The sequence below is a fragment of the Sinocyclocheilus anshuiensis genome, unplaced genomic scaffold (genome assembly GCF_001515605.1).
Source record: "Sinocyclocheilus anshuiensis isolate Anshui unplaced genomic scaffold, SAMN03320099.WGS_v1.1 scaffold697, whole genome shotgun sequence".
Classification (NCBI taxonomy): Eukaryota; Metazoa; Chordata; class Actinopteri; order Cypriniformes; family Cyprinidae; genus Sinocyclocheilus; species Sinocyclocheilus anshuiensis.
The window spans coordinates 2,032,637-2,058,060 of NW_015538036.1; the positions used below are offsets into that span (position 1 = coordinate 2,032,637).

At 38.5% G+C, this 25,424-nt stretch overlaps 1 protein-coding gene across 1 annotated transcript in view; it reads left to right on the forward strand.

Annotated features, from left to right (window-relative positions):
* Positions 1 to 20,062, forward strand: part of LOC107681406 (PDZ domain-containing protein 2-like) — a 70,990-nt gene extending 50,928 nt beyond the window's left edge. Inside the window, exons 10-26 of the mRNA XM_016477708.1 lie at positions 1,558 to 1,677; positions 1,933 to 2,047; positions 2,196 to 2,269; positions 2,459 to 2,675; positions 3,777 to 3,894; positions 5,733 to 5,865; positions 8,224 to 8,296; positions 8,531 to 8,634; positions 9,593 to 9,767; positions 9,862 to 10,721; positions 11,818 to 11,962; positions 14,434 to 17,194; positions 17,544 to 17,661; positions 18,035 to 18,136; positions 18,348 to 18,621; positions 18,756 to 18,890; positions 19,018 to 20,062. Of these exons, the coding sequence (XP_016333194.1) occupies positions 1,558 to 1,677; positions 1,933 to 2,047; positions 2,196 to 2,269; positions 2,459 to 2,675; positions 3,777 to 3,894; positions 5,733 to 5,865; positions 8,224 to 8,296; positions 8,531 to 8,634; positions 9,593 to 9,767; positions 9,862 to 10,721; positions 11,818 to 11,962; positions 14,434 to 17,194; positions 17,544 to 17,661; positions 18,035 to 18,136; positions 18,348 to 18,621; positions 18,756 to 18,890; positions 19,018 to 19,184 (5,691 nt within the window). The 3' untranslated portion in view covers positions 19,185 to 20,062. The remainder of the gene's footprint in view (positions 1 to 1,557; positions 1,678 to 1,932; positions 2,048 to 2,195; positions 2,270 to 2,458; positions 2,676 to 3,776; positions 3,895 to 5,732; positions 5,866 to 8,223; positions 8,297 to 8,530; positions 8,635 to 9,592; positions 9,768 to 9,861; positions 10,722 to 11,817; positions 11,963 to 14,433; positions 17,195 to 17,543; positions 17,662 to 18,034; positions 18,137 to 18,347; positions 18,622 to 18,755; positions 18,891 to 19,017) is intronic.
* The last annotated feature ends 5,362 nt before the right edge of the window (positions 20,063 to 25,424 follow it).

The following is a 25,424-nucleotide window of genomic DNA, read 5'->3' on the forward strand; positions in this document are numbered from 1 at the left end:
GTAACTCCCGAACCCCGGGGGCTATCCACGCGGAGGTGGTCTCATTCGAAAGAGGGCCTCGAGACGTACACTCGATTCACGTTCGAGAGGGTTCCTTGAGCTGAAGAGATCCCCCGAATTTGGTGCGGATTCGCAGCGCCGTTACGGAGATATGGCCGTTCAAAGTTTCAATGGTTTTCCATAGACTTAAGCTTTAAACCGTTTCATCCAGGTCGCCAGTAGCAAACAATGGAGCGCGCTCTGCTGGACAAACTAAGTAATTACACAATTTCAAGCATTTTATCTGCATTATATGTTCTGTAAAAAAAATGTTCATATCGGTGGCATATTCGCCGATACCGATATATTGGCGACAGGCTCATATCGGCCGATAATATCGGCAAAACGATATATCGGTCGGGCTCTAGTTTAAATAGCCGTGGCAGATTGTAGACTCTGAAGTAAACACCCACTGCTATGATTGGCTCACAGCATTGTCTTTTAGTTTTAATCTTTCCGAAAATCCTACGTCGAATTGTGCCTTGTTTGTAAACTAATCCACAGTAAAATAAAGTGAACAAAGGACCAATGCAACTTCATTAAAAATAAAGTTTATCATTTGGTTTCTGTGTAGACCTCTGGTTATTTACACTACATGTGTGAATCGGTGGGCGGGGCTAAACAGGCAGTGATATAGAAGCAGGCGTTAATCTTCTTCTGCGGAGGCGGTGTTTAGCAACACTATTACATCATAGAGTGGTACATTCCACAACCTGTTGTTTTGAAAGATTGGCTTCAACAAAGCTGTTTATAGACTAACGAGAAAGTTTTGACTTACAGAATGTTTCTTTGTTGGCACAATGACCTCTTATATATAAAAAGATCAAGGGAATTGTGATTTCTCAGTTCACGACCCCTTTGATTGAAAGATGTGTGAATAATTTAATCCTTACCTCAGACCTTCATTTCTTTTATATATTTGTAGTCTCAGCCTTTACACAAGTAAGGGATAAAGTGGTGAGCCAAAGACCAAAGAGCCCAAGATAAAGTTTTACAATTATAATTACAATTACAGGCTTTTCTTTTTTTTTTTGCGCAAAAAATATAATTTTGCATAAACCTTGACATATTGTGTAAAATACAATTTAATATATTTATGTGAGAAAAGAAAAAACAATATAGGGCACCAATTTCCAGGGACAGTTGTCATACAAATGGTTTAGCATCAATTTTCGAAAATGTTATTTTACCACAGAATGCTTTAATTCACCAATAGCAATCAAGTGTTCTAGATAGCCCTGTGATAAGCTTAAATGTAGTATACTATTTATAATATAATAGTCTCAATTTGTTAGCTTTTTCTGCACAATAACATTAGCACAATAGCATTTACATTTACATTATCTCAGCTGTTGCTTTTAAAGTGACTTACAATGAGGAAAAGCATTTACAAAGCATTTCATAGGTATGAATTACTCAAGGTAGCTGCTTATTTTCCTCACAATTCAACACAATAAAAATAATGCTTATTTTATCATCTGCTTGTTTATTCATAACCTCTTTTATCGTCCTCTTCAGGAATATCAAATTGTGAAGAAATCGGCTCGTTCCCTGAGCACTGTTCAAGTGGAATCTCCATGGCGACTGGCACAGCCATCCATAATCTCCAACATTGTCCTAATGAAAGGACAGGGCAAGGTGAGGGAGGCCCTGCATCCAGGACAATACACACTGTCACCATGCAGATTCACATATATAGCGTTTTGGATATAAAATGCTTTGATCTTGTCGTTTTTTTATTTGTTTGAGGGTGATTCACTCTCTGATTCATATTGTAACGAAAAGGATACAGAGGTGGACAATGAAACCTCTATGCAGAAACCATTTCATGTATCAGATACATCACCACCTGTACTATTGTGAATCCAGGCTCATAGAGATTTGAATGTGTAGGGTCTCGGCTTCAGCATTGTCGGTGGGCAGGATTCAGCCCGGGGGAGGATGGGTATATTCGTCAAGACAATTTTCCCCAATGGAGCAGCTGCAGCAGACGGGAGACTGAAGGAAGGTAGATCATGATACAGTAGATCTAATGCACTTGGAGCAATTGTCATCAAAGCAGTTGGACCTCAACCACATGGCATGAGGATTTTCATTGTCTTTGGCTTTTATCTTGAGCTTTTTCACTGGTGAACGTTTCTTTTCCCACCGTTCAGGTGATGAGATATTGGAAGTGAATGGAGAGTCTCTCCAAGGCCTCACGCACCAGCAGGCCATTCAGACCTTCAAGGTAAACTGCTCAGTCACCCCAGAAACACCAGCAGCGGTCCATAAAACCTCAGAAAAGATTTAACTCTGGACTGTTAATCTCAGGCCCATTTCTTTGAATTCTGTGTCATTGGAAAAACGGAAATTACTAGGAATTCTTAGGTGTTCGTCCCATTCAGCATCTAATGGATAACGTTTTTCTCCTTTTCAGCAACTGAAGAAGGGCGTAGTTACCCTAACTGTGCGGACCCGTCTGAGAAGCCCAAGTCTTACACCCTGTCCCACGCCCACCCTACTCAGCAGATCCAGCTCTCCGAACTCAAATGCCAGTGGTGGGACTCCAGTCCCTCCTAGCTTTGAAGATGGGGACTCTCGTAAGGGGCCTGGTCCCAAAGATCGCATTATCATGGAGGTTACACTGAACAAAGGTACAATCATGGCTTTCTGATAAAACAAACAGTGAGTTGCAGAGAGGTACACTAACGTGCAAAATTTGGTCTCAATAAGATTTTTTTTTTTTTTTTTTGCAAGGACATTACAAGGATGCATTCAACTGATCAAAAGTGACAGTAAAGACACATAATGTTACAAAAAATTATTTCCAATAAAGGTTGTTCTTTTGATCTTTGTATCTTTTGTATCTTTGTAAAAAAATCACTGTTCGCTAAAATATATTAAAATAAAGAATATTTGTATTATATAATATTATAATAACATTTGTTAAATATTTGTAATTATCAAATAAATGCAGCCTTGGTGAGCATTAGAGATGTCTTCAAAAACATACAAATTCTTACAGAAGCTAAACATTTGAACATTGGTGCATACAAAATTAACAAAAGCCAGCTGTACCACCACAGTAATAGTTTTGCTTGTTCACGTGTACTTTGTTTGCTTTTGGTAAATTGCTCTTCCAAATTTTATTGTTCTGGGAAGAAAACAGTCTTGAGAAGTAAACATTAGCCCTGTATTAATTTAATAATCAGCTAATTGCAAAGTTATTTCAACACTCCTTTCCATTTGAAATTAACACATGACTTTTTTTTTTTATTCCAAGGCAATGGGCTTTAAAGTTTTTTTTATTAACATAGACACACACACCTGTGTGTCAGGATGAATGTGTGTTTCAGTCTTAAGGCTCATTATGTGTCCAAATAAACCGTCCTGCCAAAATGAAAACTGTTATTCTTGGATCGTCATGCTAATAAATAGACCTTCCAAATGCCTTTCTCATTATTTGAGTTCTGTTAACTTCAGGGACACCGCATACTTCTTTGACATGAAGGTTGTTATTGCAGTATGTGTGAATATTTAACTTACAAATATGTCTTTTAAATCAAAGACTCTAATTTCCTTTTGGTTCAGTGGGTAATTTTACCTTGAAGTTGTATCTATTTGAGGAAGCAATAAAGATTTCCCACCTGTTGCAACAGAATATCTAAAATTCCTTGAACCCCAGAAATAAGACTCCGAAATCATGCCTGATGTGTAGTAAACCATTTGGCAATGCTGTTTTTTGTGTGTTTCAGAGCCAGGTGTGGGGCTGGGTATCGGTGCCTGTTGTGTAACATTGGAAAACAGCGCTCCTGGGATCTACATCCACAGCTTGGCTCCAGGATCTGTTGCCAAAATGGATAGCAGACTCAGGTAGACTTTTGGTTATATAGTGGTGATGTCATGGTCCCACCCAGATTCACATGTCTCATATACAGTAGCTGAGTGGTAAATTAATATTAATTTTTTCTTATGTTTTTTTTTTAATGTTTAACAGTGGTTAATCAGTAGAAAGCGTGGTTCGAAGCAAATCTGACTTTTTAGTTTAGGTGTGCTTCTAAGAAAATACACAAAACAAAATAACAATATGTTTCTATGAAAAAAATAAATTATCAAATGGTTTCATCATGGCTAAAGTAGTGAGATGTCCGAAACTTTTCATGTAGTTAAAGCAGCACTATGTAACTTTTGGAGCTCTAGCGGTTAATAAACAGAACTGCACACATCCCGCGGAAGAATATTCCAACCGGAGCTACTTCTCTAAGTTTATGTCTATGGCGATTCATGCAGGTATGTGTTACTCCGCAGCGGTGACGACCCGACCAGGCTACAATAGTCCAAATATAAGTACTTATTATAAGTGTACCGTAGTGATTCGGAATAAGACAAAAACGCGGTTTGGAAGATGAATTCATGATGTACTCGCTCATAATATACTTTTTGCAAATTTTGAACAGAAAAAGTTACATAGTGCTGCTTTAAGAGTGAATGGTACTAGTTTGTCTGACTTAGCAGACACTGTACCCCTTTGAGCAATCATCTTAAATTCTTCACTTACAGTTAATTAAGGAAGGGAGCGGCAGGAATAAGACCCCACTAGGGAGAACAATCACATAGATCTTCATTTTCCCTACATGGCCTACAATGTGTCTGTACACGTGTTTGAAGCTGATTCTTTTTTTGAATGTGTAAAACATCAATAAACCTCATTTGTTCTTTGTTGTCTGCATTTTTGTTTGTGATTTGCTAGAGTTTGTGTGTGCTTGCTGCTTTTTAGATGAAACACCTCACAGACTGAAAAAGAATGTGCAATAAGAGCCAGAAAGCCATGAATGGGGTCTTTATGGCAGGAGATTGAGGTCCTGAATGTTAGATCTAGTTGTGAAAGTAGTTGCAGCTGTCTGAAGGGAAAGATAAGGCTGTAATACACTTTCAGGCATGTCTATTTTTATTGGGTTGACACTTAAAATCCCCTTGGATTGCATACATCAATGGTAATCCCCATTATCATGTGATATACTGTATATTATACTCTATCGTTATACTATATCGACCTAAATATATTTTGAATGTGCTTATTGAATATAAACCTAATAAATCTCTTAAATCATTAGGATTGAGTCGGATAAAAATATGTAAGGTTCACTCCAAACATGCTGAGACAGCTTTAAGTTATTATGCCACCCACAGCTGGAACCAGCTTCCAGAAAATATCAGATGTCCTGCAGCGTTATCCACATTTAAGTCCAGGCTGAAAGCATGAATGTAAAATTCGCCAGTTTACACTATCATTCAAAATTTGTGGTTGGTAAGATTTTTTTTTATGTTCTCACTTCTTATTCTTACCAAGACTGAATTTATTCGATCAAAAATGCAGTAAAAATAGAGTAATATTGGGAAATGTTATTGCAATTTAAAATAACCATTTTATTATATTTTAAAATGTAATTCAATCCTATGATTGCAAAGCCCATTACTCCAGTCTTCTGTGTAACATCCTTCAGAAATCATTCTAATATGCTGTTAAGCTGCTCAAGTAACATTTACCTTTATTATGAATGTTGAAAACTGTAATACATTTTTAATGTGAAATGAAGATTTTATTTCTTTTTCACTATCAAACAGTTTAAATTACATTGTGCTACATGAATAAGTTTGCCTTGCCAATATGTTCATGATATTGATGACTAATGTGTGCATGTATGTATCAGTCGAGGAGACCAGCTCCTGGAGGTGGACTCTGTGAGCCTGAGACACGCAGCGTTGAGTGAAGCCTATGCTATCCTGAGTGAATGCGGACCCGGCCCAGTCAGCCTCATCATCAGCCGACATCCAAACCCCAAAGTAAGAGCCAAACACAGATACACATGTGGAGCCCCACCACGGTATCTTATTTAGCCTCAGTATAGAAATTACTGTATTCACAAACTATCATCTCATTAACAACTGAGAATCTATGGTAGTATAAGGGAAAGTTCACCCAAAAATGAAAATTCTGTCATTAATTCCTCACCCTCACGTCGTTCCAAACCCATAAGACCTTTGTTCATCTTAGGAACACAAATTAAGATATTTTTGATAAAATCCGAGAGCTTTCTAACTCTCCATAGACAGCAACGCAACTACCATGTTCAAGACCCAGAAAGGTAGTAAGGACATTGTTAAAATAGTCCATGTGACATAAGTGGTTCAAACTTCATGTTATGAAGCTACGAGAATACTTTTTGTGCACAAAGAAAACAAAAATAACGACTTTATTCAACAATTTCAACGTGTCAGTCTCACGAGAGTACCACAACGCATGCGTGTGATGCTGCTGACGCAGGAGCCGGCATTCTGACGTAGAATCCGAAAGAGAAATTTTTTTTGAATTAAGTCATTATTTTTGTTTTCTTTGCGAAAAAAAAAAAGGTATACTTGTAGCTTCATAAAATTAAGGTTGAACCACTGATGTCACATGGACTATTTTATCAATGTCCTTACTACCTTTCTGGGTCTTGAACGTGTCTGTTGCATTGCTGTCTGTGCAGGGTCAGAAAGCTCTTGGATTTAATCAAAAATATCAAAATTTGTGTCCTGAAGATTAACAAGGGTCTTACAGGTTTGGAACACCATGAGAGTGAGTAATTAATGACAGAATTTTCATTTTTGGGTGAACTATCTCTTTAATAGTTTAGTTCAGAGGGTGCTACTTTTTTAGGGTTAATGTTCCATGAAAATTAAATAGTGTAATGTCCATAGAAATATTAATAATGTAAACGCCCCCTAGTTTTAGAACCTGGTTTAATTTATGAATAAATAAACCCCAAGCGTCGGTGTGGTGATGTGGTCACACTCCTTCAGTCACAAGGTCCTCTTCCTCTGCCGGACTGCTGCAAGTGGAAATCAAAAGCACCATCCACCTGTTAAGTTGTAATTTGCTCCTAGCATGAATCATTGAAGCCTGACAAAAAGTAAACAATATTCCTCTCTCCCTTGTGCTAGCACAACTTGGTTTTCATCCACCTAATGAATCAAGATGTTGAGAAATGTGGCTGGGGTGGGGTACAGCGGGAGATTTTGGTGGTTAGAATATGCTGACTGTTCACTCGGCCTGATAAATGAGAGCCAGTGCTAATGTGCCATGAGCAGAGCAGTGTTAGGACTAGTTTAACACTTACCATGTGACACAAGGTCAGAAGCCTTTCTCAAAGGATCATTAATTACTTAAATCAGCACCTGACATGTAATTTTATAGATATTTATTTATTTATTTATTCATTTATTATTTAGATATGTTCCTATAGACTTTAAAGTCCAACTTTTTGTCTTGGCGTAAACACATATTTGGCCCAAGGCTCATGGCTCAGATACAGAGGAGCTGGAAAAGTATTCCTTGGGTGGATTTGTTGTTAAAGACAGCAGTGTTTTAAGCGTGTTTTTGCCTTACAGGTGCATGTGGCGTGAAGTGTCTGTTTTTGCACTCGGATCTTGAGTGTTTCTTTTATTATGTTACATTTGATCGATTCTTTTGAGTTGAGAAAGACCTGTATTGAAGTCAACAATAAAAGTCAACTGAAATAGATCTGGCAAAACCTGATCTCATCTCGAGTCAGTTGTATAAAGGCAAACTGGGATCTGCCTGTAGCAGAGGGCTTCAAAGTGTGGTGTCAAAACAACTAGGCTAAATGGTTCACATTGTTTAAATGTAATTAGTATTCTTTAATATGAAATACCAGAAACAGAATCACACATTTCTTAATGTTTTTCTCAGTGAATGCTTTAATTTGATGTCTGAAATTATCATTGTATTTTTAATGTTATTTGTTTATTATTATTTGAATAAAAATACATCTCATTGATTGTAAGATAAGACATAAAAATGGTTATTTAGGGTTTACAGAATTGTGAAGATTCTAATAAGCTACTACTAAATATTGTAGAAACGTAATTTGCTGTAAAGTTGCTTTGCAACAATTTGTATCCTGAAAAGCGCTATACAAATAAACTTGAATTTAATTGAATAAACTTGAATCACAGTGCCGCCTGGTGGTCAGAACATATATTTTGTCATTTGCCTCATTTTAAGGTAAACGATAATCAAGATATGATACTTTATATTTGATATTTAATTAAGACTGAAGCTTAGGATATAGCAATGTTTTTCCATGGTCTGCAAGATTCAATGGCTGAGTGTTTTGTATCGTCATCTCTCACCCTCAGGTGTCTGAACAGGAGATGGATGAAGTGATCACTCGCTCCACTCACAGAGATAGTCATTCTTCCCACACGCTCGGTAAACTGCCTGTTCTGTTTATAGGTTTTAGTTAAAAAAATATATTAGTTAAATTTTGAAAAGCTCTGTTTTGACTTTGATTTATTAAGTTCATATTAAGCTTCCAAATATTTGTTTTGAAATTCCGATGCAGCTGTATTCTCTGATTAGAGAACTGGAGATCAGTGGTTTGTACCTCAGCAAGAAATACAGCTATTTTTTGACTGTCATTTTCTTTTGTGCTCTCTTTCACAGGCCTGCCGTCGAAGAGTCCATCTCCCTCTGTTAAAGTCAAGCAGGGTGAGGGTAATCCTGCTCTCAGCTGGACCATGAAGAGATTCCTTGAGCCAGCCAGCAGGGTAAACTAGAAGCTTTAGTTTACAGAGGTCTCAACTTGTCAGAGAAAATAGACTTGGAATTAATCAAATCCATAAAACTTTGCTTCATTTAAATTGCATTTTAGGTACAATGAAACAAGTGCTCGGACACTTAAGTCACACTGAAAATGAGATGAAAATGAATGTCTTTGCATGAAATAACAAAATACCAAACTAAGTGGTATTTACTTAAAGACAGATAGCAAGAACAAACACACTTTTCAAGCAAACAGTCCACAAAGGCACATTTTTGCTCAATTTCAAATGATAAAGCAAGATATTTTGTTCAAAATTAGGACCACTGACTTCTTGCATACACTACAAATCCCCTTTCGTTTTGCAAAAAGAATTAACCCAGAAAAGTGAAAAGCAAAAATTAAAGTCTCAAAGGGAGTTAGTTCCATAAAATCTAGAAAATCTAGCATGGTTTATTTGCACAAGCCACTTGCTTTAGTATTTTGTGACAGTAACATTTTTAAGTGTGACTTAAGCATCCAAATACTTTTTTGGCACACTACTTAGGTTAGTTCACCCAAAAATTAAAATGATGTCATTAATTACTCACCCTCATCTTGTTCCAAATGCGAAAGACCTTTGTTCATGTTCGGAACACAAATTAAGATATTTTTGGTCTTGTCCCTACATGGACAGCAACATAACTGTCATGTTTTATGGCCAAGAAATCTTTAAAATAGTCCATGTGACATCAATGGTTCAACCGTAATAAAATGTTTCAGTTCTGTTGCTGTCTATGCAGAAAGCTCTTGGGTTTAATCAAAAAATATCTTAATTTGTGTTCCGAAGATGAACGAAGGTCTTACACATTTGGAACGACATGAGGGTGAGTAATTAATGACAGAATTTTCATTTTGGCACTATCCCTTTAATGTTGTTGATCTTCAGAATGATTTTAATTTTATATCTTCATCTGACCCTGCAGCAAGGCTCGTTGAGTTCAGAGGCAGAGCTCTCTCAGTATTTCTCGGTTCACGATGTACCCAGCCATTCTTCCCTTTCTGAGACCACGGTGATGGGATCCAGTGATGACGACATGCTGCATAGTAGCAGGAGCTGTAATACATCTATGGAGGAATCAGCAGCACCTCGGCCGCATGGTAACATTACAGAATCTAAAGTGTCATGTTGATAAAAAGATCAGTGACAGTTTATCACCAGAGTGTTTTTTTTTTTGTCCTCTTATCATAACAGTGTATCAGGATTGCTCCTATAGGGGTTCAGACAGTAGTCCCACAACCCCAGAATGTTGTAAAGCCTCTGGAGGGGCTGGTCGCACTGCAGACACACCCCAACAGGCCAGCGTGGGAAGCAGTCCGAGTTCTGTTCGCAGTCCACTTCTTCGTCAGCGTCGGGTAATATGCTATGAGGATGAACCTAGCGATGATGAAACCGGCCTTGAAGAGGACAGTGGCCCTTTCCGTCGCCGCCTTCGTGGGGTCTCAGATGGCGGCCACCACCACCAAGAGGAAGACTCTGGTATTGTAATAGCCACGTCGTCTCTCGAGGTCGATGATGAAAGCCAGGATAGCAGTGAGAGCCACAGACAGATAGGCAGTAAACCAGCCACTCCGCTCTACGGCAGCTCGCTCGAATCTGAGGAAGGACCTAGCGGCCTGCCTAGTGCCGAATCTCCCTTCATGCCCATTCGCTGTATGGAGGCAGCCGGAGGAACAAACCTGGGCATCAAAAAAGAACCCCATCGAGAAGGGCAGGAGGTCAAACGCTCACCCAAGCTGGAGCACAAAGCTGTGACTCGTGTCAAGAGCATGATGAGCATTGAGTGCCCCAACCCTCCACAAAGAGCCAAGGGGGAAGAACCACCTTTAGTCCCAGCAACCGCTGTCCAGGTTGCACAGAACAGCACACGGCCGCCCTGCAGGATGCTGCACTGCAAGAAGGGGGAATCCAGTGAGTTAGCAGGGGTCTGCACTATTGAGACAATAGTGCTCCAGCGTAATGAGACTGAGTCTTTCGGTCTGGATCTGGAGATTAAATCCGCTCCACTCAAGGTGCTGATCACAGGGCTGAGACCGGGAGGTGTTGCGGAAAGGGTAGGCTGGAAATTGTGAATGTTTTGATTGATGTAGTAATGTTTTTTAACATTCAACTATGGCTGAAAGAGAAAGAGACTTTTAAAAAGAAATGACCAGAACCAAAAGACATTTGGTTCTGTTGATGGTTTTCACCTGTTCATTCTTCCACCAAAGCGAACAGAATATTATACTTAAATACTTTGAGTTTCCTGCATTACTGATTCAGTGGTGCCACAGCATGACTACCGAATCTATAGCTTAAAACAGCAAACTTGGAAAAGAATGACTTTCATGAGCATTTTTTTGTGAATTAAAATGATATAATGTAACCAGTGTAGTCCAGTTCCCAAACAAACAAGTCTAATGAGTTTGTTGTTAAAAAAAAAAGAAAAGAAAACACTAAAAAGAACACGGTTCACAACTGTGAGATCTCAGTTTAATTACAGGCTGGTTGTACACATGACAGTGAGTAACTAAATATGTACATGCATTTGTCAGTAGCATTTCATACAAATGAATGAAAAATGTTACTACATTTGGTAACACTTTAGTATAGTAGGGACCAATTCTCACTATTAACTAGTTGCTTATTAGCATGCCTATTATTAACATATTGGTTGTTTATTAGTACTTATAAACACATATTCTGCATGACTATATTCTACATCCCTAATCCTACTCAATACCTAAATTTAACAAACACCTTACTAACTATTAATAAGCAGCAAATTAAGAGTTTATTGAGGCAAAAGTCATAGTTAATGGTTTGTTAATAGCAAGAATTGGACCTTAAAATAAAGTGTGACCCCACATTTTGTTTGTTTAGTATTGATGTTTGATATATTGTTAAGACGAATAACTGAATTGCATTTATGGCACCCTTATGTATTTATTTTCTATTTATTTATATCTTTCTTTCCCTAAAAGACTGAAAGAATTGTTAATGGAACTGTTAAGGTACCAGAATTGTTAAATTCTTCACGATTCCCATCCTCACTGTTGATGTAACACTTTGTGTCAGACAGCTGGTTGTGCTTGGAGGCATGGATGAGATATCTCCAGAATAAATCTGAGGAATGCATTTCACCCATTTCTTTCATGTGTATTCCTTCAGGAAGCCTCAGGGAAGATGAGCGTTGGTGATGAGATTGTAACAGTTGGTGACACCCCTGTGTGTACATCCACCTATCAGGAGATCTGTGACCTCATGCACAACCTGCCAATCACATTGACCTTAGAGATTAAGAAGCCAGTCTCAGGTGAGTTGCAGCCGGCATACAGTATCTATTGCTTTCTGGAGTTAACCAATGAGAAGTCGATATTAGCTTTGCTGATGGGTTTTTCCCAAGCGGCAACCTTCCGGTCTCTCTCGTGAAACCAACACGGAAGTGACTAAAACTGTAATTCATCGACTGGCCGCCAAAAGGGAGTCTGTCCCATAGACCTCCCATGTTAAAATGCCCAACTTTACAGCAAAATAAATGTTTACAGCCTGGTACAAAAAGTGGTTTTGGTCTATATAGCTAATTTTGCCCTTCATGACAACTGTGAGGGGGGTGAATTTTTCAGTTTAAATTATATTAAGCCTTAAAGTTCTGCATAATTAAGGGCGTGGCCACTTGAGTGACAGGTGGATTGCCGCTGCTGTCACCACCGTCGAGCTAGGTGGACGTGGTTTCAGCAACCAGCTCCTGCCTCTTTGCCCATTTTCGATTATCTGGGAGTGACGCGTGGTGACACGCTGCCAAGATGGCGACGGCCGGCTCCGCCAACTTTGAGCTTCAAAAACGCTCTTCAGAAACCTACGGGTGACGTCACGGACACTATGTCCATGTTTTTATACAGTCTATGGTTTTTCCCCATGTATGTCTGCTCATTTAAATGTTCCAAAAGAAGGATGTTCACCCCAAAATGAAAACTCATCATTTACCCACACTTCTATTGTCCCAAACCAATATGATTTTCTTTCTTCGGTGGAACACACAAGGAGAAATTTTGCAAACTCACTCTTTTCCATGCAGTTACAAGGAACGGCGACTGAAGTTTCAAGCTTGGAACAACATAAAGGATTTCATTTTTGGATTAACATAATTTTATAACCTCACAAGATATTTTCCCTAATCTAATTAAACATCTTCTCTACACTACACTAGTAACTATACTGATACTTGTCCTAATTTACATGGACAATCTAATAATCAACATATGAATTTGCTTTGATCAAGAATAGTAGTCAATGCTGTGTTATGTATAGTGTCATATTGCTCTAGAAGGCTTGTTAAAGTATTATCCACATTCCCTCCTCCCTTCCTGCAGACTGTGGTGCTCCAGCAGATTTAAAGCTGTTTCCTAATTGTATAAACAATATATCAAAATATAGTAGGGTAAACAGGTCTTGTATAATATATCCTTCACAAGAGATTATAAGCACAGGTAGAATTGGCACTGCAATAGAGATCAGTCTGTCTTTTCCCATGCTGCCTTAAAGAGATAGGAGTACTACAGGCTTCCCCTTTCTGGCAGCACCCTTCACCAGCTCAAAGGGAACTGCAGGCTCCTGGCTATTTGTCAATGGTGACTATTGATTACTTTACTACCGTAGCCACCGTAGATGTGTAGAGTAACAGCGCTACTGCTTCCTAGAGGCCATTAGTCAATTAGAATCTAGATTTGGTGTTATTGCTCTGACTGTCACATTAAAATTTTAAATGAAAGATGTAGCACATTCATAAAATTTTGGTCAAAACATTTCTTACTAGGAGATCTTTTGAGTCTCATTATGCAGAGCAATAGCCTCAAGAAACAACTGTTATATAGTGTATTAATATGTCTGTCTTTGTCTGTCTATACCTGCCGTCATCTGATGTTTATACTGTATGTGATCGATCTTGTTCATCACATACATTAGAGCATATGCTCATATGCATTTATGTAAATATGAGCATTTTTCAGCTGTGTGTATGTTGTTTAGAATAACATGCACTCCATCATGTTGAATGTACCACCAGGTCTACCATTTTCAGTTATGCCCTGTAAAATAACCTTTGAATGCATTCAATATTTCAGGACATTTTGCTTATTTTACATTTGTCTGTTTAATCGTGAATGGAATATTCAGAGGTGTCGGCTTCAGATAAAACTGAGCAAAGCCTTAGAAAATATGCCTCCAGGATGCCAGTAGTACAGCATCGGAAACAATACAAAAATCCTTTCTCTACGGATTTCCTTTGTCTTTGTGTCCCACCAATCCCTAGGTATGCTCAGAGTGAGACTCGCCTTTTTTCTCAGAAAAGTTATTTCATAGTAGTCCAAAGTTTCCTATGGAGTTTGGCTCTGTGGTGCTGACTTTGAACAACATTAATGAATAACAGAGTCAGTGAAATATCAGACTATGAAATGAACTGCAATGGTACTGATCTGGGTTTCTTTTAGTATAATTTGCTACGCATATTTGTTGGACAATGGAAAGGATTAGTTGAAATAGTTTTCCAATGGAATGTTGATTTATAATACAGGCAATTTGTAGCTTGTCTCGCAGGCTTCAGTGGTGCACTTGTATGGTAGGATTTATCTTGATGTAACGTCGTCATATCCAGCGATTCTGTTTAACTGTTTGACATGTTTTAACTGCCTATTATTGATTTGAAGTGCAAACTGATGTGATGAATCGTGTTGATTAACTGAATATAATATAATGTGTAACCATAGTATATTTTGTCCATATTTGCAGCTGTAGATCGACTTTCTAGCCTGATTATGTCTTCTGGCTGTGAGGGCTCATCTAAAATGGAGACACCTAGACCTCCAGAAGAAAGGAATCATATGGACAAAACTATTGTTGCAGCCCAAGAAAGCCTTTCATCAGAAACAAATGCGAAACAGGCATTAGCAATCCACAGCAACAGCATTCCCATCACTAATATTGATGATGTCATAACTGAACTGAACTCAGCAGAAAGCAAAGAAAAAGACAGAAGTGTCTTGGATTCCACAGATGCAAGTGCAAAAACAGAAGAGTGCAGTCAAGTAGACGACAGAGGAACTGCAGCACAATCGCAACCTAACCTTCTGGATTTCTCTGCCCTAGATGTGGGGAACAGCGCTTGCCATTTTCCTGTAGGAAAGACGTTTTTAAATAGTTACTCAAGGAACTTTAGTAATCTGGGAGAGGACATTGTCCCTCTAGAGAAAGGACATGGAGAGAAACCAAGTATGTACAGTCTGGTGGAAGATGGTGACTCTGAGAGTGACTCTACAGACAGTGCTGTCAAAGTAGAGTCGTCTCAAGGTCACTGTGAGGGTCCTCAGGACACTGACTCCGATGAGGAAGAGGTTGAGCTCTGTTACAGCACTGTCAGTCAGCCTGCATTCAGTCAATCAGAGGGCAGCTGTCTGCCAGACAGAAAAAGCATGGCCAATTGCCAGACTGTTGACAGTCTTGCTATTGGAGGCATACTTGCTAGTATGGATCTCCAGAACCCTCTGTCACTCACAATGCAAGACAAGGATTCGCAAGAGTATCATTCTGTCTCTAAGTTACCAGATCCACTTTGCCCTCAAGTTTCAGGTGATGACCTCCTAAATGGGGAGAGTGGACACACTCCCACACAACAGGAGGCAATGTGTGCATCTCAGAGAACACCATCAAACTGCAACATTGATGAAGAATATGAAACCATTTCAAAATCTGTTCAAATCTGCCAGACACCAACAGGTGTCCCTTATCCCACTGTTACTCAGGGTATTAGTCACGTCACCCCAAGAAGTCAAGAGAGGACAACTAAGTTGCTCTCAGATGCATCTCTGTCAGTAGAGAAACTCAATACTGAGCAAGTGCCACTGGGGTCAACTGTGTCACAGCCCAAGGCATTAAATGGCAAAACTAGTGGGCAGGCCTCCTCTACAATTGCTCCAAAAGACAAGGAGAGAGAGAAAGATCATCCTATACTTGACTTGAAATCATCACTTTCCCAAACTCAGAGTAAATCCATCTCTTATTGTGTCAAATCTTTGGGAGCTAAATCCCCTAATGACACTCCTATCTCGCCCCTGCTGAGAAGTAGACTCAAAGATGATAAAAAGTCAAATACCTCTTCTAAACTTAAGGGTCTAAGTATTAAGAGTAAATCCAAAGACCTAGAACAGTCCGTCTCTAGAATGCCAAGAGTGGAAAGTCCAGGACAGAAAAAAGCTCTCAGCTCCCCAAGTCAGTCTCCTAAACTTATCTCCAAAAGAACCACACCAACTGGTAGCCCTAAATCCACCAGGACATCTGAGAAGATCAGGGTTACTTGTAAAACTGACCAACCCACTGTGTCCAGTGTCTTAAAGACAAATTCCATCAACACCACCAAAGAAGAACTCAAGCCTTCCAAGAAGGAACAAGTCCCGGACCTAAAGGAGCAAGTCTCAAAATCAGAGGTTACTGTCATCAACACTCAAAGAACTTTCATTGAGGTACGACTTTCATCCTCTTCATCATCTACACCTGTGCTGACACGCAAGGAAGTTGGGAATGCAAGTCATTTAAGCTTGGCCTCGATGTCGGTTGATCAAGTCCAGTGGGAGGAATCAAATTCAGACTCCTCTCTTGGAAGACACGCTGTCCCATTAGAATCAACCAATTCTCTGTCTATTTGTTCTCACCATAACGGTACTAATAAATCAAATGAAACTTCTTGCAATGGCCAGGAAAAAAATCTCCTCAGGAACTCAAATAATAAAGATGCTGTTTCTAGTCTCAAAACAAGCATATCCAAACTGTACCTAAGGGGACTAGACCGCAGGAGCTGCTCTACAGACATTAGTGGGTCTCTTGACCCAAACCCTTTCTCAGTTCGTCAAAGAATCCAGTCCTTTGAGAATCTAGCCAGCTTTGATCGATCTGTCATAAAGTGTATAGACATACCATTTTATGCTAATAACTCAAAGCCACCTCTGAACCGGAGGTTATCTGGGTATTCTGGATCTGTTAGCAGTCCGTCCAGTGACAGCCGTTCTTTGAGGAGGAGTTTCAGCTCTTGTGTAGACAATTTGAGCTCAAGCCCATCTCCACCGTATCCACAGAATTCATCATCCACTTCAGTTGTCACCATCTCTCAAAACCAAACCACAGAAGCTGTTATGAAGGAGAAGGTGAGAAATGAGGCCTCTGTGAGCCAGCCTGCTGTACACACACCACCAGTACTGCGCTCCCGCAATGCCCGCGCACATGGAGGCCTGTCGCGCTCCAAACTGAGAGAGATAAAGGCACTGAGCATGCCTGAACTGGACAAGTTGTGTACTGAGGATTTCACCAGTGACCCTGGAAATGTGATCTTTAAGACGGAGCTGGAAATCTACCCTTGCAGGTCCATAGACCCAGCATCACACAACCTGCAGTGCACCGTGGTGACCGTGGTGAGCAGGGTTGATGCTGGGGTTCTTGGTTCAACTAGCAATGGGGACCAACATGAAGGCCAAATCACAGGGCTCTCATGCTGGTCTATAAGGTGAGGGAAGACCTGTTTATAATGTGCAATGAAAAAAGAGATTACAACAGTTTACTAATCCTACAAAGGCAGACTAGTTGATTGAGTTTGCCTTTTTTACTTTAGTATATTTATATTTAAAATTTTTACATTTTATTATGTTTTTTTATACTTTAATGGTGCTTGAGGGTTACATATCAGCACATATTATATTTTTATTTCAGTGTTGTGTTGTGTGACACTGCACAAATGTTCCTGATGAAACCTACATCTAGTATATTCAGCAACCATTAGTTGATAACATTTTAACATTGCGGACTAGGAAAAAAACAGTGTTACAACTGATATTGGTGTTGTTTTTCTCCAACAGTTTGAAAGATCTTGAATCTTCTCCTTTAGACCAAAATAAAGTGCAAGATGTTTTGTGTTCCCTCACAACCAAATTGGATGTGACAGGTCTCATACAGGAAACAAGCACTCTTTCAGAGGTAATTTATCATGTCTCAGGCTTCACAGTATTTTTCATGTTCCAAAAATGGTATTCAAAATGATTTGTTTACATATCATATTGTTTTAAAGTCTATTTAGAAAGCTAATATTTTAAGAATAAAGACGATCTGGCACTTTTTGATGTTTCTTTTTAAAGATGGGGAAGATATGCATTTAGATAGCAGTTAAAGAAATGCTTTTGTTTTGGCTTATTAATATTTATAAAGCTTACTGTCACTTTTTTGTTATTTTTATCAGTCTGTTTTCCTAACAGAACAGTCATTGCTTTTACGGACCCTATTTATAGCTCTATATATTTTTCTTTTGATTTAAAAAAACGTTAACCAGTCTTGCACAAATCTTTTTATTTAGGGTAAAGATGACATTTACTTTGTGATCTTAACCAAAGAGCAAGGATCTGGACTGGGTTTCAGCATCGCCGGAGGAGTAGATCTGGAGCAGAAATCTATTACTGTAAGTGCTTTTGTTCAAGCAAAACCTTTTGCTTTTTTAAATAAAATAAAATAAATAAATGAAAAACCAGTAGCCATTTTCAGTAGCATTTAGAATTACACATTATCTCCCCTTGTGGTTTTCAAAGGAACCAGTAGTAACATATAGCGTCAAATAAGATTAAATGAAGTAACCTTCTAAACTAAGTTTAAGCTATATTTCTTTGTCGCAGGTGCATCGGGTGTTCACTCGAGGGGTGGCAGGCGTGGAAGGTACCATTCACAGAGGAGACAGAGTTTTGTCAATAAACGGGACCAGCTTGAGTGGTATCACACACGCAGAGGCGCTGTCATGCCTTCATCAGACCAGACTGCCGAAGCAGGCATTAGTGATCATCCAGAAGGGCAAGAACACTGAGCCAACATCACCTAGACAAGAACTTCCCCTTCAGACTGGAATCTGTCCTACTCCAGGCCATAGAGACAGTATCAGAGAACATGAAACAAGTGAGTATCTGGAGTCATTGTCACTCTCGTGGCAAAAGATTAACTCGCTATCAGTCTTTAACTTATTTCCTTGGATTTTTATAATGGAGTACATTCCTTTTTCTGTTCCTAATTGGCTTCTTGGTGTGTTGTAGGTGTGGAAGTGGGGCCAGACGGGGCTTTGAGTGTGGAGTTACACAAGACTACAGCCGGTTTAGGGTTCAGTCTAGACGGAGGCAAAGCATCTGCCCATGGAGATCGGCCTCTTTACATCAAACGCATTTTCCGTGGTGAGCGCTCTAATCGAACATTTAAAGATGTCCAGTAGGGGGAGACTAGTGTGTAACCTGTGTATCAAGAGAAAGCTTAGCTCATCTCCGAGCACCATAAGAATGTAACGTTTTGTGATTGTGACAGGAGGAGCCGCTGAACAGTCCCGGGTCATTGATGTCGGAGATGAACTTCTAGCCATCAATGGCAGGTCTTTGCAGGGCCTTATGCACTACGATGCCTGGAACATCATTAAAACAGTCTCTGAGGGTCCTGTCCAGTTAGTCATCAGAAAACCCCGGACTTCAGTATGACGTCTGATCTATCTGCACGTGTTGCACGTTTGTGAGATGCCAAACTGTGGTGGACTCTCTTTGTACATAGACTTTGCATTCTTTTTATATGTTTGTTACAGGATCTCTATGATCTGCTGAATTTTTTGCACATTGATTTTTATACAAACAGATGCTTCTGCAGATTTGTGGTAGACTCACATATGCGGGCTCAAGGTATTTTTAGTATGTCTTTGAACTTATGGACTTTGTAAAGACATTTAAGCCTAATTGTAAGAATTCTTAATGATACAGTAATAACTGCTTCCCTTGTATAATATAATTTAATGACAATATTGTGAAAATTGGGTTATACGTATAGCTATGATTATATGGTGGTGATGCAGACCACTAATTCTAATGAATTACAGTAGATCAACATAGATATCAAACTCTTATGTGAATCATAAAATGAGCTTTTGTTTTGAACTGGTTTATGACTTTAAAATGTATTTGTGGAATTTATTTTTTTTCCTGTTATCACAGTAATTTTTTATTGTTCCTTTTGATGATTGCAATTTTTGGGGGGTTATGGTATTGACTTATTTTATCTTAAAGGTAAATTGTGTAATTTCAGTGCCACTAGCAAACAGATTTGCAAACATTTCCCAAACACTCCTATCTCCCCATCTGTCAGGCCCTCGTACAGAAAAACAGGAAGCTGCACCCCAGACTCACACTATTGGTTGAAGCACAATAGGACGACAAAAAAAAAAACCCCGCTGTGACAGAGCCACAGTGTTTACACTTGCTTCACCTTTAAATACTTGAATTCAATCCGGTTATTAACATTTAAAACACAATCATAGATTGAAAAAGTGACCTTAGCCCACTTTAATTAGAATCATGACATTTCAAGTCTTTTGGTTATGTTTGATCATATTCTTTCAGCTGTGAATATTGTCATGTTTACCATCTGAGACTTTCAGTAGAGTTGTCTCCCTGATAAAAATATATCAGTGATGTAAGGTCCGCGCACATGGCCCAAGGAAGGTATCCAGTGGCGGATGAAGGTCGATGTTGTTATATTTTACTTGAATTGTCTTTGTGTAAATATTGAGGCTCCCACTGATTTTATTGTAATTTAATTTTGCTTGAGTATTAAGCACAAATGTACTAACTATAGCGTATATGAAAAAAAGCAATCATGAATATTTCTTTTGTCTATCTGACTTTTTGTTCTGCCCTTGTGAATAAAGACATCAGATATTTTTTAAATGTGCTATTCATTTTACTCATGCACCAATATTGCCTGTCAGAGCTAATTTTTTGGGGTGAATCATCCATTTAATATGCAAGTCCTTACAAATCTTTGTTTGCTTTTAGTTCTTTTTATGCAGCTACCTTGGTAACTATGTTATTGTTTGTTGTTCATTTCTTATATCCATATTAATGAATACTACATGCTCTTAATGAGAGGCACGACGGACTGAAGTGGTGTTTGGTGCTAAACACACTTTCATAGACATCAACGGCTCAAGCATGCAAATGCTCATTTAGAGTAAATACATAAAAGTTTGAGGATGTTTTTGTGAAGTTTTGATACACAAGTTTTTGATTTGCCTCATTGGCTGTTATTTTTTTCATACCTGGCTCTGACTTGAATATAGCATTTGTGTCATGCAATTCCTTATAATATTCAACATATATTTAATAATTGTAAAATGATTACATTTACACTACTTTTCATATGTTTGGGGAATTTAAGCTTTTTCAACTTTCTTAAAAGAAGTCTCTAATGCTCAGCAAGGCTCCATTTTTTATTAAAAATACAGTAAAAACAGTAATATTGTGAAATGTTATTACAATTTAAAATATCTGTTTTCTAGTTTAATATATTATAAAATAGAATTTATTTCTGTGATTGCGAATCTGAATTTTCAGAAGCCATTACTCCAGTCTTCAGAAATCATTGTAATATGCCAATTTGGTGCTCAAGAAACATTTCTTATTATTATCAGTTGAAAATAGTAATATTTATGTGGAAACTGATACTTCTTTCAGGATTCTATGATGAAGTTCAGAAGAGTTCAGAAGAACAGCATTTACTTGAGTAGATAGATAGATATTGATTTTCTCCAGATTGTTGCTGCAATTTTGGACATATAGTTAACATCCTCTTATATTGGATGATAAAGAGAATGTAATGGACATGTCATTTTTGTGGAGAGCAGCTCATCCTTTTCATCAGCCTAAGGAAGCATTTACACAGCTTCAAACAAAATGCTGCTTATATTTATGCCACTAAATCAGACTGGTTGGAACATTTACCACATTATAATTTTTCAGTTTCACTTTTTCTTACATATTAATGCAAGAGCAGCACAACAGCACACAGGTGCTTCGTGAAGGGGGAATTGTTTGCATCTCTTTCCAGTGCAGATGGTGGCCACAGTCTCCTGGGAACCGCTGCTACCTCACTCTACCTGCCAAGAGTTCAATAATCGCTGGCAGACATCAATCTCCTCATAATACGCCTCTGTTCTCTGTGAATGTCGTTCTGTGATTCAGCCATTAAAAAATAATCTAAACATGGAAACTGCAGCTGTTGTGACTGTCAGAGTTGTAGCTGTTTTCTCTTCGCCAGCAGACAGAATCTGCAGGGCTATCACAATACACAGGTTGATGTAACCATTGTAACAACAGTTTGTAAAGAAAAAACATAAATATTACAAATACTGTACATGGACCTCTATATACTGCCAGGTGTCAATGACAATATGAGCAAAACTGACTATCTGATACGAGAGCTCTACATTTATGAAACACTAAAGGCACACAAAAGCTAGTACCTAGCCTACAGATAACTGACAAAAACATTTTCATCAAATTCTGTCAGCTGAGAGAAATGCCTAACCTGTATGTTCAGTTTGTTCTCTGGAACAAAGATAATGATGGCACTTTTGTCATTTAACAATGTAAGGAGAAAAACTATTGCAGATTTGCATAGCTTGAGGCTACATGAGTTCAACTGTCAATTAAAAATGAGCTGACACTTGTTAAAATGTCACAGTTTCAGTTCTCACCCACTTCCTGTTCTCCATTTAGCGGTCATGTGATCAAAAGCCACAAAAACAGTGTGAAATACCAGTCAGCAGAAGAAAGCGTGACATATCACACCTGGGCTTCAAACTCCAAAAATATACATTATTTTGTGTGTGTGGTTTTAGATGTATGCATTTTTTTTGTAAGGACTGCAGTGAAACCTCTGATAGATAACCTTGTTTTTGGATGTGACGTTTACACGTCAGACAAAGAGAAGAAATGGTAACTGTGTGGGTGGGTTCAGTCTCTTTGACCGAACAGCTAGAATGGAAAAAGTGAGTAGGTTTAACATTGAGGGGGTCCAAAAGACCACTAGACAAAATGCAAAATTTTAATACAATAATTTTTGTATTATTATGTCACAAATTAATTTATTAGGAACTAATGTTACAGTAAATGTTTATTTCTTTATATAGTGTCTAAGTATAAGCATTATTCCACATATAAACGTGTTTGAACACTGAATGATATGACATAAAGAAAGAAAAAAAACCTGTAGTTTGTTAACATCTTTGTTTTTTGTTAAAGGCTTGTTTTTAGCATGGTGTGATTTTACCACCACCAGTAAATTACTTAATATTAATAATAACAAACTTAAAAAAGTAACTTGTTTTTTTTCCACTGCTAAGCTCAAAATACTCTAGAGGGAAACAGCACTTGAAATTTTCCATTTCACTGTCTCACGCTTTGAAGTAATCTAACATGTGAAGTTGACTTTATGCCTCCCCCTTGGGAGTCCTGTGCCCCCACTCAATCTCCTTTGTTCCTTTTTTAAAGAAATACTTTTCTGTCATTCTGCAAATTAACTTTCTATAAAACTTTCTGTAATTTGTGCACTCCAAATGGAATTACATGGTGAGAATTATGTTTTTTTGATAAGCACATAGACCATGTATATGTTTCTAGGGCAGTGGTTTTCAGTTGGTTTTGCTTCATGACCAGTTAACATCAAGTGATGACCCAAATTGTTATAGTAAAATTGTTTTGTATACAAGATCATAAATCAAACACTGGAATAAACCATTACCTCAAAATGCATACCCTGTTGAAAAAAAAAAACATGAAAAAAAAACATATGCTGGTTAGGCATGTTTTGAAGCATGGCAGCTGATTTAACTGGTCCTTAGTTGGTCATGAGCAGGAGCTAACCAGCTATGGACCAGCACATGACCAGCTAAGGACCATCTTAAACCAGCTGCCATGCTTCAAAACATACCTAACCAGCATATGCCGGTTTTTTCAACAGGGTAGGTCCAACAGTATGCAAAATATTAACACACTGTAACAATCTAGGGTGATTTAGAAGCCTAAAACATACACTGGACCAAACCACTATTAGTATTCACCATATTACCAAGAGACAGATGAATTAGTAGCACAAAATAACATATCTGAAGCTGTCTGATTGTTCTTATTTCAACTTGGAAATGAACAGAAACATCAATAAACATTTCACTAAAACAAAGCAATGAAGACTCTCTCTAAAAGGTCACGCTGATTTATAGATGATCATGAACTTTAAATGTGAATCAAGACTTCTTGAGGTTGACATACAGATTTGTATTGCAGGCAATGTCTTAAACCCATCAAAATAATGAAACGAGTCATTCAGGAGTCTTTTACAATTTGGGCTTGCATTTTATATAGTATTGCTCCGTGAGGAATCATCCAGATCTGTCTCCTCACTGTGTGTCACAGAACAGTGATTCCTGCAAGCTAAGCTAATGTTTTACATCACTCACAGTCATGGATATTTGGAATGCTGGTCTCATTCCAGAGTCAGTCTACAGAGAGGGAGGGAAGGGAAATGAGACCATCGCGCGAATGAACGAATCCCAACTTGGCTAACACATTACACACACATGCCTACTGGTTAAGGACCGGCTCTTTGCCCATCTAACTGTGACCTTATTGCACATCTGGGATCTAAACACTCATTCAACATATTGGTTTTGAGGAAAGGGAGGTAGAAAGTGACAATTTTCCACAGATCGCTTCATCCTTAGACTTTTAATTTTGGGACATCAAGTCCCAGATTGCTAATGTTGTTCATGACAGAAATATTGCAGAAGTGAGCCACTCGAATAAAAGAGGTCCCTCCCTCACTCACACACACACACACACACACACACCTTTCCTGCAGAAATGTGAGGATACACATAACTAATCATATTTCCCATTACGTACCAGGGCAATAACGTTTCCTGAAAAAAACAAAAAGGTTATTAAATTAAAAGATTACAGTATTTCATATAAAAAGCCAATTTCCTGGGTGCTGTTGATAAGGGCAAATACATTAAAGATGTGTCAAATATAAATTTCTAAGGCAAGCAGTCTTTTGAAGCAGGAGTGACTCCCAAAATGGACCTGCTGTAAATTCTGCTGATTTAAGTTCTGCTGAATGATTAAGCGCTGAAGACAAACTTGTGTCTCAACATATCCAATGCAAAACCTTTAAAGATGATGAAGAAAGAGGATTACTGGTAAATTGGATGTATCCAGCCTCTTAAACAAACTTTATCTAGCATGCAGACCTGATAATAAAGAGCGCCAGAGTGCATATGTAGGCCTACGCTCACAGTGATCAACTGTTTGACTTCCTGTGAAATTAGGATTAATGAATTGAGTTCAGCATGGAGTCAACTCAAATGATGTGGGACGCCCCACAAAAACAGGAAATGCTGCTCTCCTCTGTCTGCCTGCTTATATTGTTCATTTTTGCTCTCTTTTGTCAAATTCTCCTCTTATCTTTAGCCAGCTGGCAGTAAATACATACACTTGTCTCGTATGTGTTTATTTCCTGAAGGGGTCTATCAGTAGAATTTCCCTCCAAAATATGCTGCATTGAAATTCACCAGGGCTCTTTTATCACCCTCATAATGGTGAAATCATCGAAAGGAGCACTGAATGATGTGTTGATGGTGGCACGGAGAAGAATCATTAGCGAAGTTTTGTATTGCACATCAGCAGCGTTAATTCCATCAACGTTGCATCGAGATGAGGTGCCATTTAGGTGAAAGAGAAAATGATGAGTGTGTTTGTGAGTGTATTCATCAGAACATGCACTAAATCCTCAATCACACAGTGTACGTAGAAGGGGGAAATACATTCGAGGCTCAGTGCAGGAAGATGGATTTTCCTGCCACTGCAGTCATCAGCCGAGGCCTTGCCTGCTTC